Raw genomic sequence first — 14147 nt, forward strand, 5'->3', positions numbered from 1 at the left:
ACCCGGGAAGTGGAGAAAGAGGAGAATGTGCCGTCAAAGTCCCTAGCTTTTCTTCCCTTCATTGTGAATACTCCTTTCAAAATAGCAAGAATCGATATTGAGGTGAAAGTGATTTTGCGCCACCATCTATGATTATAGATTTGTTGGGATCGATAAAGGATAATTTGTTATTGCAAAAGCTGGGAATTTACATAATACCCTGCCAGTGTGGTATGGCCTAGATAGAAAAAAAACAACACGCACAGTAGAGAGTGCTGTACAGAACATAATGTTGTACTCCCCTTTCACAATCCACAAGTCTTCAATTGCGGAACATTGTATCTCCAATGGACAGTCAGTGGAGTATGACAAAACTTTAATTTTGGCAACATCATCTTTTTGGGACTCCATTATAAAAGAATCCATTGAAATACCCATCACGGAAAATCTAACGAGCTGGACAGTGGCTACCAGCTGGATAACGTGTGGAATCCTGTCATTTCCGAGAATTGCTGCAGTCTAAGACACCAGGATACTGCGATGATCGCGGCAAGTGGCAAAGCTGACACAGTGATCTTTACAGTTCCACTAGCAAATGCTTTGCCGCCGGATGGTGCGATCCATCTGCCACCTTTACTCTGATGCAAACATGGCAATACTCTCAGCGTGCTGTAGAGCATGAAGCAGGGAACATACTCATCAGTGATGACTCACGTGAAGATGATTGGCAGGTGGTCCATCCAAAATATCATGGAGTCAAGTTTACAACAATTGGCTGCAATCCTGAAATCACTTCAAACATTTGATTCACCTGGAAAATTTTAAATTTCACAATCCCTTCTTAAACGATGCCTAAATATAAAATCCACGGCATCTCCAAACTTAGCGGTTTGGACTGGGCGATGATGAGTCAGTGAATCAGTCTGACCCAGTTCCACCTGTTAAATTTCCAAGAACCGTAAAACAAACATTTTTTCATCTCTGAGAGGCCAAATAACAATTTTCAAAGATTTAGCATTAAAAATACTTTGGCAATGAAATGTTTTTGTAAAACTTCCACCACTTGAGAAGTTGAATTTCCAAAAAGAGTGAAACATGTATTTTTTTATTTATAGCTGAGAAGTCTATTTTAAATTTTCTTAGTTTTAGCTGTAAAAATGCTTTCATAATAAAATAACTTCATAAAAAATCTTGTCCCCTCTTTCACCCCTTAGGGGTTCAATTTCCAAAAATACTGAAACTGAGAACTCAAATACCAGTGTTCATAGATGTAGCTTTAAAAATATGTTAGTAGTTCTTTAATAATGATATATTTTCAAGAAAAACCTGTAACCCACTATTTTACCCCTATAAGGTTAAATTTCTAAAAATGCTGAAACACATTTCTTTATTTCTGATTGAAACCAAATAGCAATTTTCGTAGGTTTTGTAGGTTTAGCTTCAAAATTGCCTTAATAGTGACATTTTCAGTTAGAACATTGCCTGCTATATATGGAGACTACAAACATCAGAATTTTTGAGAACCTTTCAGAGCAGCTAAATCATAAATAACAAATAATTACTGGTGAAGTCAAACAATGGAAACTGCAGGTTGGACTATCAACAGTGTAGAAAAGATAGATTGCTAATAAAAGGTAGATTGCTACTTATCTTAAAGATGGCTCATTAAGTAGGAGACAGGCACAAGTAAGACACTTACACATAAGCATTCATCAGAAAAAGAAAGAGAAACACACACCATTCATTCAGACAAGCAAGCATACATAATGCACAGACCAGAATTGTGGTCTGAGCTGCTGGAATTAAGTGTCATGTGTGTGAGGTGTGCTTACTTGTGTGAATGAGTGGTATGTGTTTTTCTTTCTCTTTCTGATGAAGGCTGTATCCAAAAGCTTGTATGTAAGTGTCTTTAAATTGTGCCTGTGTGCAATGTAACGTGTCGCCTTTATGGTAAGTAGCAATCTAACTTTTCCTACATTGTAAGTAATTACTGGTGGTTGGGTGTGATGCCAGCAAACCAGTGACATTAATTGCTAAATCACATAGTGTGCAGCACAGCTCGCAGTAGTATTAGTAGTTCTAAAGAAATATTTGTATAAAAAATAAGGTGTTGCTAATTTTATCCACAATGTGTGTGTGTGTGTTTGATACTGATGACAAAATCAGCTCCATTTAATTTCATTTATTCCAGTGTGCAGGGCTGTTGGTGCACCACATTTTTTAGTCATCTAAGTATACGTTTTTGCGTGGCATGGAATTTAGTACATTAACTGATCCCCCTCCCTACCTCCAATGTGCATCATGTGTTCTCAACTTCTCAGGTGCTCAATAATTTTTACATAAAAACTTTTTGTATGTTGGGATATGTTTGTATGTTGTCTTCACACAAACAACGAGGAGTTATCCAATGCTCCTCTTAATATTTCACCCTTACAGTGTGGTTATGCTATTACTTAAGACAGCATCATGATACACGAAAACCAGGGTAAATTCTAGATAATTAGCATTGTTTGCAATGCAGTGCCAATAGACATCAATAGCTCCTTGCTTTCCTAATAAGAAATGGGGGTAACAAAGAAAACTCTTTGTTACTTCGGCTAGCTACGTCACATAGAAAACATATTATGATGTTTATTAGTGTGAGGACCAATATTTTATTCAACATTTATTTACTTAATAGCATGTGCACTAATGCAGTAGTCACAGAAAAATTAGTACAAGGAAACACATTTATGAGAAAAAGCATAATTTGAAAATACCAGTCACATGCCTTTCATGTGCTTTTGCTTAAAACTAACGTAGCATGAAAGACAGACAGTGAATTTACGGAACAGGAAGCACTGCTGACATTTTAGTTACAATGGGATCCACAGCTACCACAAATTGGCTGACTGATGACATTCTGCCACACTTGCTGACATTTAGTACATAAGATGTATTGAAATATCCATTTATTTTGCTTTTGTAACTGTGCAGTCTTGGCAGAGTGAAGGAATTTTCTGATGATTATGTAGTAGAGCCCATTGATACACTGCTTTAGTAATTTTTATTTTTAACATCACTAAGTGTGTTGCTCACATCATCATCTTCAGGTAGTTTAAGTTACTTTCACATACACCTGAAGCTGACGGCACAACTATCGAAATGTGTAATGGCATTAAAAATAAAAACAGCTGACTGAAGCAGTGTACCACTAATTTTCATGTATTATCTAATCAGTCACAGCCCCTAACAAGCAGCCAGTTATGGACAAGATATTTGATGGCCCATTGAAAGAACATACTTCAGTTAGTCAAAGCATTCATCAAATCAAACAATGGTAGAAAGTAGGGGACATGTTAGACTTAACAATTAAATGCAAGACACCAAGTTCATCTCAGACAGCAGTGATGTAGCATACCACTCAGTATTAATAAGAATATACTATCCATTAAAAAAAGACATTTCAATCCATCGAACAGCAGAAAGGTATTCAAAAGCAGTGAGGTATATGTGCAACTGGAAATATACTCATTTGCTTTTTGTGTATGAGAGTTCAGATAATTTTAATTATTTTACAGTTTTGTTTGATCGAAAAAAGAATAGGGAAGAGGCTACCTATTTTTCCAACGTAACTCTTATGTGAATGGAATGACTGTTGTGTACATGGAAAGTTTTGTGTTACAGCGGCCTTGGCGAGCAGTTCCCTTCTGCAGAGTGCTCCAACCATTCGTCCAGCAGCTCAGCCGCCCCTTGTGGGACTGGGCAGTGCTCATGCCGCAGGGCTTTCCACTGTCGGAATGTCTCCTCCCATCATGGCTACTGCACAAGCCCCACTACATACATCTGTAATGCCTCCAAGCAGCATCCCCAGCATGGTACCACCAATGAGAGCACCTCTGGCACCTGGAGCACCTGTTCCTCTCGTACAAACTGCCAGCCTACCCCTAGCAGCAGGCAGCAGTTTACCGCTCGCACCGGGTACCAGCTTACCACTTGCATCAGGCACTGGCTTACCACTCGCACCAGGCACCAGCTTACCACTCGCACCAGGGACTGGCTTACCCCTCGCACCAGGCACCAATCTGCCCATTGCATCTAGCACGAATGTTCCGCTTGCATCAGGTTTGACAAGTATCAGCAGTACACCTTCACTGGTGATGCCAGCAACTGTCCAGACTTCTGTTCCGATGGGTGTACCTCTTACGCAGCCTCTCACTAATGGGTCCATATTAACTGGCCAAGGACCATTGCCATCAAGGCCTCCACCAGGTAATGGAAAAGTAATTTATACCATGAACCTGTTTTGTTACTGTGATAAGTGTTTTTTTGTTAAGGGAAGTCATTGTCCTCCACAGGCTGTTTTTATTCTTGAAGTTAACACTTTGTCATACTTTTGGGCTATTAGCTAATTTTGCCCCCTGAGCATTTTTCAGTATCTCTCTTTCACAGTGAGAATCTCTAGTCACATATCTTATCTTCAACACATCCGTGTGAAGGCAGCTCGATCTAATGATATCCCTAATAAAGGTAAAATATCAATGTAGTGGTAATAGGAATTGTGACAAAGGTAGCTTAAAAATACTCAAAGGGACACAATTATCGAATAGTACAAAAGGATGAAATAGTGTTTTCAAAAATAAAAATGGTAACACAGGACAATGGCTGCTGTCAATAATTTTGCATTGGCTGTAGATACAAAGGACTAAAGGCCCTTTTCTTGAATTTAGTGTAGAAAGTGAGTTTGTTGTCTTTTACATAGGGCTATAATATGAACTTATATTTAACATTTTGCAGTTAGACTTTATATATACTAAAAGATTCAGTGCTGTTTTCACAATAAGAATCTCTTCCTCGACATTGTTTAAAAAAATGGTAAAGATATGAAACTAGTTACTCAGAGCACACAACTTATGGCAGAACAAAAATTGTGTAGAGGAAAATGAGCAGAGTGTGTTGTAAAATAGATGGATTTTTTTGCCATCTCCTATGTTTCTCACTCTTTATTTCTACACCCTATTCCATTTTGCCTAGTTGTTTACCTTTGAATAACAAACGTGGAAATTCCTGGATGACAGAAATACGTAAAATAAGGAGAAGGCAACTATTTACCTGTAAAGGAATTGTGCACAGCACACACAAACACTTAATAGAAAGTGTTTAACATTAGCTTTCGATCTGTTGGTAATTTTCTAGTAAGAACTTGAAAGCTAATATTACTGCTTTCTGTTATGTTTTTCTGTGCACCATGCACCAATCCTCTGTAGGTAAGTGGTTTCTTTTGCTATGTTTTACGTGTTAATCTTTGAAGTCTTTCTCCCCATTTTTTCTTAGTTTCTTGAAATATACAGTATGATTTTGGAAGCATTCAAAAAATCATGGATGTTTCTCCAAAACTGAACATATATATGGGATCATACCAAAATATAAAACATTGAAATTTGAAGCCTTCAGTGCCAGAATTTGATTTTACGTACCATTGAGCAGGAAACTCGTTTTGTTGTTGCTGTTGAACGTAGCAGAATTACTGACCAGACGTAACTTCCTTGTGTGATTGAATTTGTCTATTGAAACAGTGTAGTTATGATTTGATGGGTATTTAGACAGCTGTGGGGATATCACATGCTTCATGTGAAATCAGTTCATTAATGATAGGAATATCTTTTTGATGTAGTATGTATCCATAATCAAGGATGAAGAACATATCTCCAGGCAAAATGTTAATAATGATAATGTGACTAAACAGTTACCAAAATGTTTTCAATATTCTTACAGAGATCATAGAAATAAAGTGGAGAGCCAGACGAAAACGGTTGTTACTACGTATGTGAAATGTTCTGTGCGAGTGACTGTAATAGCTTCCTCACAAACTGAAATGGTGCGCAAGCTACAGCCAAACTATCTTTTATAAAGACAGGCATTTAGTGAAAATTGTATGCGTATTTATGATTAGTATGAATGTTTGGTAGTATGAATTATTATGAATGATGAAACAATATTATGTGTAAACCCCAATAGAGCTCCAAGGACATTTGTCATCAGTGAGTACAAACTTGAAAAAACCAAAAACTTTTTTTTTCTTTCTTTCTTCTAGAAATTTTTTTGTCTCTCTTTTGCCATGATAATCAATCAGAATCACTTGTACCTAGGCTTGTTAGAACTTTGTGTGCAGAAGAAATGTGACAGCAGTATGTTGGCTGTTTTACCACTAACATACAGAATATGTTCTGACCATAATTTCTCCCTCGCATCCAATGTGGCAAGCTATGAGTAGTTGTTACTGCCATTCAAATGTTTTTGGGGTTGCAAAAATATGTAAATCAGTTTAAATATAGCAAGAGTAATTTTGTGATGTAATAATCACAATCTGGACACAGTTGTGTAAAGAACTGCAGAATACACTAGATCCGTTATGTATTGCCCATTCAATGGAAAGTGTTTTGTAAGAGTTTTAAAAACTTGAGGACAATGGTTGTTAAATACTGTGAGAAGCGCCTACAGATAGTTGACTGTTCAGAACACTATGATCATTGTGTAGCTGTGTATGTGTACACACATGTGCAAGAACCTTGTATTATGTACATTACTGAAATTTTATCTCACATTTTCAGTTTCTCTTCAAAAGAATATGCATTCTGAGCAAACAAAATCCCATGAAAATAATTGTAAAAACACAGAATGGTCTGGTCATCAATAGTGGAAGTCGTTGGTTGAATAAGGAAATTATTTCTGTTTGTTCACCATATTTTTTGTGTCACTGAAATATACCATAAGTGTTGTCATTTTAATCTGAATTTATTGCAACCGTCTGCATGTTATGAAAGCAGTAGGAACATTGCAGCAATACTGCTTTTGTACTTCTAAACTCCACCACTGATCATTTTCACAGTGACAGTTGAAATTTAAAAAGAACTTTTCTGGCATCAGTAATTTGCTTAAATCTATCTTTTTTTAACTTTTTCAGTTGGAACCTCAGTGCCGCCAGCAGCTCCTCTGGAAAAAGTGGCTTCTATGGATTCACCGTGAGTTACTTGCAAAACATTTGTTAAGATAACTTGACTTAGTTGTTGCCATAGAGTTGTGAGTCATTATATGCAAATTTAATAAATTTAAGTTTCCTCCAGTTTGTCAGCAGGCTCACCCTTGCAAGAATGGGCTGTACCTCATCAGTCCAAACTGAAGTATACACAGTTGTTCAACACGACTGACAGAGCACGGTCAGGCTATTTATCGGGGCCACAAGCGCGAAATATCATGGTGCAGACACAGTTACCACAGCCTGTTTTGGCCCAGATCTGGTAAGAGTTTTTTTACTCAAATGTAAAAATAATTTGGTTACACTTTAAATTTACACGGTACACGCATCCATTACACTCTACTATAGTCTACAGATATACATATTACTCAATTCTAACATATTCTAATGGAAAGGTGCCAATGTGCATGGAAGTAGAACACCATTTCTGTTGGCGACTGACTCTACTGCATGAGAGATCCCAGACAACATCTGTGTTTCTTGTGTAGTTAATTTCCAAGACTGGATGCCATATAATTACTATTTGAAGGGGATGTGAAGATTTTGTATGAAAGACTGCGTATTTCACATGAGCCGATGAATGTCCTTTGATATGACGGGGGGTGGTGGTGGTGGTGGTGGTATGTTAATGATTGTTGTAGTTTGCCTTATATGTTTCTATATGCATTCTGTAAGTTGTTACATGGAAGATTCTCACATGTAGCTAGATATCCAGATATTGGTTGTTGATCCTATGAGACTATGCCCATTTAAGTGAATATAATCTAGTTTTAACAAACTGAACATCTTCCATCCCTCTTTGGGCATACATTGAAAACATCACGCACAATGTGTAAGCTACTCATGTAAGTTGAAACAAAACCAAGAACAAGTACTGATTATTTTTTAAAATGTATGTATACTTGTGTAGTTTGCTGTGATGCGGATTGAAGTCAGTGTGCAATAAGCATGATGTAATTGACATCAGTCAGAGAGCTAAAAACAGGCTTAAAATGTAATAATGCACAACAGGGAGTGCTTACTTCTCTGTCACGGAACTTTATACATACTTTTAACCGTGGGTCTGTGAATAGAGGGTTCTTTATTTGGGAACAACACAATAAATAAGAGAAAAGAAAAAGTATAAAAAATACTAATGTTGAAGTATTGTTACAGAGATTTCACCTAAAATTAGGAGCAACTCTAGAGAAACTCAATGAGGTTGGACCAACTGGTCTGGTGCCGTCAACAACAGATCATTGAGTGGGAACAGAAAAGACAACAAAGAAAGAATCAGATGGAGATGCCACTACAGATAAACAAAGTCCAGTGAGTAATCTGGAGAGACATAACCTGAGCCATAGAAAAGGCAGAGGCCAAGAACAAATGGTGTGGTAAGACGAGACATTAGGGAAGTGAATAAAACAGAGTTTTGTGTCACTGCATGGTGGAGTGTATAAGTTGGTTATGCTGTGAAATGGTATATGGCATCATGGCAATGTGACAGATGTTAGCACTCATGACTTTACTACCTCCACCCAGCAATAGAAATCCAATTCCTCTCTCTCTCTAGCACACTTTGTCTCGAGACTGGGATACCAGAAGCAGTGTTAAAAATATCTTCTTTAATTTTGATAACTGTTAAGTTAGTAATCTTCTTTAATTTTGATAACTGTTAAGTTAGTAAAGTGGGTAAATAGTCAGCGTCTCACCTACAGTCCATCGTTCTTTGCCCTAATGAATGTGTTGGGTGATGACTAAGTAGGTTTCATAATAGGTAATAGTGTCTGTGAATCCACGATAACTTTAAGCTCAGTAATTAAAGTAAAATGTAAGAACACTGAGATCTTGTTCCCTTCTTGACAAATTCTTGTGATGAAAATTGTCTCCCATATGGAAATTTGGTTATAGATTTTGGAAGAATGCTGATGCAAGAAGTTGTGTTTGTAATGGCAAGGAGAAAGAGTAATCTTGCAACAGTACTGTATCTCATATTTGTAATACTGGAACACGAGAGACTCATTTCAGAGAGCATACAAAATAGCTGTATTCAGGCAAATTTAGTTTTGTCTTTCCTCTACTAAAGTGGCAGTATCAAGAGTTGTCTTTTTTAGCTTCTAGTTGGCTATTTCTGGTCTGTAACTGGCTATAGACAGATTGTTGTTTATGTTAGTAGTAGTAAGTTTTTAGCTTCTGCTATCTTGTTGCCGAAATATATTTATAGGCTGATTGCCAACCAAGGCAGTTACTAAAAATATTACAGTCAGTGCAAAAGCATTTCATTACAAACTATGAACTTGTCATTCATTGCTTATCTATTTCACTATTATTAGGACATTCAATCGTGGTTGTTACATTTATGTTTTTGTTCAGGGCACTAGCAGATATGGATACAGACGGAAGACTTTCTTGTGAAGAGTTTGTTCTTGCTCTTCACTTGTGTGACATGGCAAAAGCAGGGGAGAAGCTACCTGCTGTGCTTCCTCCAGAGCTTGTACCACCAACGTTCCGGAGGCAGCGACAGGGAAGCCTTACTGGAAGCATTACGGGTTCTATAGATGCTTCTGAAAATAAAGATGCTGCTGCAAGTATCTCCACTGGTAAGTTTCATTTCTTGCTTATACTATTGACAAGTCATGCTTAGTTATTACATATTGCGTTATAATTGTGTTTTCTTTCTTTGTACTCTTGTAATATACAGCTTTTACTAAAAGATGTTCATGAATTGTCTTGTTAGTCATTAAAAATTAGTTCTGTGCTTTATTGTCACAGTATATGATGATGATGATGATGATGATGATGATGATGATGATGATGATGACTATTTGGCATTGATTTTAATATGCATCTGTTACTCATTTTGTCATTTGGCGTGTGTGTGTGTGTGGGGGGGGGGGGGGGGGGGGTGGTTTCTGTTTAACAATATTGGGTACAAAAAAGGCTTGAACAACAATCTACACTTATGCCAAATTGTCAAAATGTTTTTGCAGTTACATTTGAAGATAAACGGAAAGAAAACTTTGAAAAAGGCCAAGCAGAATTGGAGCGAAGACGTAAAGCATTGTTGGAAATTCAGCGAAAAGAACAAGAGGAACGTGAGCGGAAAGAAAAAGAAGAACAGGAAAAAAGGGAGAAAATAAGGTTTGCAATTTTTGTTGTTGGTATAATTACATTAGATAATTAAGGTATATTTTGGAATAATGCAGATTATAATTATATTTGCTTGATATCCGAAACAGAAGTGATGTGCTCATATTGCGTGGTGTTGGAATATTTATAGAGATACAGGTTGAATTGAAGTATTATCTAAAGGCTTTGGAGGGGTGAATAGAAGATAACTGAAAAATAAGGACCACTGTTTTTATTGAACAATTTGGGATGGGGCATGGGAGGTAAGTGGAAAGAAGACTGAAACTACAGTGAGGTATCTGACGTACAGGGTGACTTGAAAGAATGGGAAATTTTGAAACATATTGTGAGGTAGGTGGCATCGAATGACATGTAGAATGCTGCCTGCAGTGCCTTGCCATTTAATAAACAGAAAACATGGAACAGTGTGCAGTGTGCCTATGTAGTAAAAGCCTGTTACGAGAATGGAAATGTGGGGACCACGCCTCAAGAATTTCAGCATCATTTCAACATCAGGCAGCATGGTTGTGTTCCCTCGGTGCATGCAGTCAGGATCTGAGTCAGCAGTTCTGAAGCACTGCGTTCAACATTGAAGAAGCAGTCTTCAGGGAAACCCCGAACTGCTCATATGGGAGACAATATTGAGGCTGTGCGAACTGCTTTCGTAAGAAGACCACGGTGCACTTTTAGATGTCACACGCTCCCTCTATACAGTATTCAGTGAATACTGAAAGTGAATTTAAAGCTCAATCTGTACACACTGCAATCCAAGAATCTGCAAATGTGAAGGAAACATTGTGCTGAATGCATGTAAAGCTCACTTCCACTTCAGTGGCTTTTTCTATAGACAGAATTTTTGCTGTTGGTCTCAGCAAAATTGACCTCAGCTACACGAGTGTCCATGTCATTGAGCAGTGTTATAGGCCCCTACTTTTTTTGAAGATGATGGCTGCATGACCACTGTATCATCTGTTTGATATAGTGCCGTGATGGAAAGTTTTGTTGTGCATGAACTACCCCATTTTCATGCCAACATTTTGTTTCAACATGACAGAAAAGTGGCACATACAGCACAGATATTGATGGGAGCTCTGCAATGATTGTTTGGTAACCGTGTCGTTTCAAGGCACTGTGACATTGCATGACCCCCAAGATCGCTTGACATGACAGCGTGTGATATTTATTGGTTTTTGTGGGCCCCACCTTAAGAATACTGTTTCCCATACTCCACCTGCTACCACTGAAGAACTTAATGGAAGAATACAAGAGGAAATCTTCGGGATTGCTATTGAAATGTTAGGTCAAGCCCTGCATATTTTCGTATCAGGCTCGTATAGCTGAGTTCGAGCTCATCTGTTGGATATAATATTCAGGAAATACAAATGCTTGTGACATTCAATAATGGCATACTCTGTATTATACATAGACATAAATAAATTTGCGTAAGTAATTGTGCTCATCCATTAATGTCCATTCCAAAATTTAATGTTCATTTGAGTAATTCTGCATAATGTATTATGTGGTTGTTAGCAGATATTAAGTATGTTAGTGAATTTTTTGCACTAACAATTACCACTGTGTATCACATTAACACAAGTAGGTATTTTCCCATATAAACTTGAATATTCAGTGGTAAGTACTCTACACAACAGTGTGTAAATGCATTTTTTATAGCTCAGGACTTTATCATTTTGCGTGTTTTTGAAAAATTTTACAAAAGCTATCAGCAGCAGAATATTCAAATATTTCGTTTTGCACAGGTTTGTAAAATAATCACAGTTTGGTCTTATGAACGATTTATCAGTGTACCAGGTAATAATACCTTGTTGTGTGAGGTTATGGAACATATTGATGACCCATGACCAGTGTGTGATAGAATCTTATAAGTTAACAGAGGCTTCTGATAATGTACAGCACAGTGTGTATTTCTATATCAGCTAGAGTATTATGAAATTCTGGTAAATTGTTTCATTACTTTATAAACATTCCTAACTTGTCTTCAACTGTAGCAGACATAGAAGTATAAATCGGTTGTGTCTGTGCAATACCACGTGGGGTGCAAACCACTCTGTTGTCCTGCAATTGTATCAAGCGCTGGTCCAGGCCCATTTAGACTATGGAAGTCCTGTCTGTGGTTCTGCGTCGTCTTAGACGCTGCAGATACTAGACCCCATCCACCATTGTGGGATCCAACGTGCGACTGGTGCCTTCCGGACTAGCCTCGTACTTAGCCTTCTTGCAGAGGCAAGGATTCCACCACTGTGAGTTTTGTGCCAACAACAGCTGATATCTTATGCGCTCCGCAATCACTGCGCCCCAAAGCACCCTAATTATGGTCTCCTTTATCCAAACACAGAGATCACCTTACCGCAGTGGCGGCCACGATGTGAGCTTACCATGGCTGCCTGCATTCTGTCGCTCTTTTCTGAGCTCCAGCAATTCCCTTTACCGCCTCTTTTCTCCGCTCATGCACGTACTCTTCGTGGTGTGTCTCCCGGCCGCAGCTCTGTCTTGATCTCTCAATTGCTTCAAAGGATACTGTCCCCCTGTTGGCTATTCACCACCAGTTCTACTGTCTCCTCAGTTCATTTCAGGCCTCAGACGTGATCTATACTGATGGTTCCATGGTTGCTGGCTGCACTGGTTTTGCTTACACCTAAGCGCTATGCACGGAACTTCGTTTCTTGCCAGATGGCTGTAGTGTTTTTACTGCAGAATTGGTAGCCATCTTGCGTGCACTGGACCGTATCCACTCCTGCTGAGGACAATCCTTCACTATCTGTAGTGACTCATTGAGTGGTTTGCTTGCTATCAGCCAGTGCTTCCCTCACCACCCCTTGGACATCACTATCCAGGACTCCCTTTCTCTCCTTGCTCAACGTGGTTGCTCAGTGGTTTTCATTTGGACCCCAGGCCATGTTGGTATTCCTGGCAATGAACTTGCCAATCAACTGGCTAAATTAGCTACTACCAGGCCATCTCTTGCTATTGGCATTCTGGAAATAGATCTTTGCTCGGCATTACGTCTTCAGGTTTTAAGCTTTTGGGATGCAGATAGGCACACACTTTCTTTGCATAGGCTATACTTGGCTCACTCACGGTGATCTCCTCCATCTTGAGGACCCCTCTCTCTCTGTCATTGTGTATCGATGTTGACTGTGGCTCACATCTTATTGGACTGTCCCAACTTAGCCATCCTGCGATGGACTTTAAGCTTTCCAGACTTGCTACCCCTGGTGTTGGCCGACACTGCCTTGGGGCGGATCTTGTTTTACGTTTTATTCGTGATGGTTTTTTTTATTGCTGTATTTAAGGGAAGAACCTTCCACCTTATCGGTGAGTGGAGGGGATGGCAGGCCCTCTTGCTCCCCACTTCGCCCTGACTGGATTGACTTCAACTGGGCTTGGTGGTTCACCCTGGCCCTCTGCCTTCCCATTCCATTCCTTATGGGGTCTGTTATGTCCTGAGCGTCTCTCTTGTCTCCTGTGCTTCTTCCTTCATGTCCCTGTCATAGTCACTTTCTTTCCCACACCTCTTCTCTAGCCCTTTTCCTTCCTTCCTTCCCTGTCAATAGTTTGTCATTTTATAGACATTGTAGTTCCCTCTTCTAATATGGGATTTTATCGGTTTTAGTTAATCTAAGGTCCCTTCTCCAACCAACCATTATGCAACATGTCCACATCAATAAAAAAAATTGAGGAGGTTGCTTTAGTGTACAGATGTTCTTCCTATTCGCTCAGTCTGGAACCGCGCGACTGCTACAGTCACAGGTTCGAATCCTGCCTCGGGCATGGATGTGTGTGATGTCCTTAGGTTAGTTAGGTTTAAGTAGTTCTAAGTTCTAGGGGACTGATGACCACAGCAGTTGAGTCCCATAGTGCTCAGAGCCATTGTTCTTCCCATTCACCATTTGCACACACATTAAGGTGGCTTCTGGATTATGAATGTAGACATAGATTCAGGTCAGCACCTCATGTTTGGAGAAGCAACATACTGCCACTTGATTGAAATAAAATACACCCAGTTTCTTACAACAATTTCCAG

At 38.8% G+C, this 14147-nt stretch overlaps 1 protein-coding gene across 1 annotated transcript in view; it reads left to right on the forward strand.

Moving 5' to 3' along the window:
* Positions 1-14147, forward strand: part of LOC126336676 (intersectin-1) — a 300485-nt gene that overhangs the window by 64428 nt on the left and 221910 nt on the right. The window contains exons 5-9 of the mRNA XM_050000627.1: positions 3646-4230; positions 6923-6980; positions 7083-7256; positions 9347-9573; positions 9964-10114. Of these exons, the coding sequence (XP_049856584.1) occupies positions 3646-4230; positions 6923-6980; positions 7083-7256; positions 9347-9573; positions 9964-10114 (1195 nt within the window). The remainder of the gene's footprint in view (positions 1-3645; positions 4231-6922; positions 6981-7082; positions 7257-9346; positions 9574-9963; positions 10115-14147) is intronic.

The sequence above is a fragment of the Schistocerca gregaria genome, chromosome 1 (assembly GCF_023897955.1).
Source record: "Schistocerca gregaria isolate iqSchGreg1 chromosome 1, iqSchGreg1.2, whole genome shotgun sequence".
Classification (NCBI taxonomy): domain Eukaryota; kingdom Metazoa; phylum Arthropoda; class Insecta; order Orthoptera; family Acrididae; genus Schistocerca; species Schistocerca gregaria.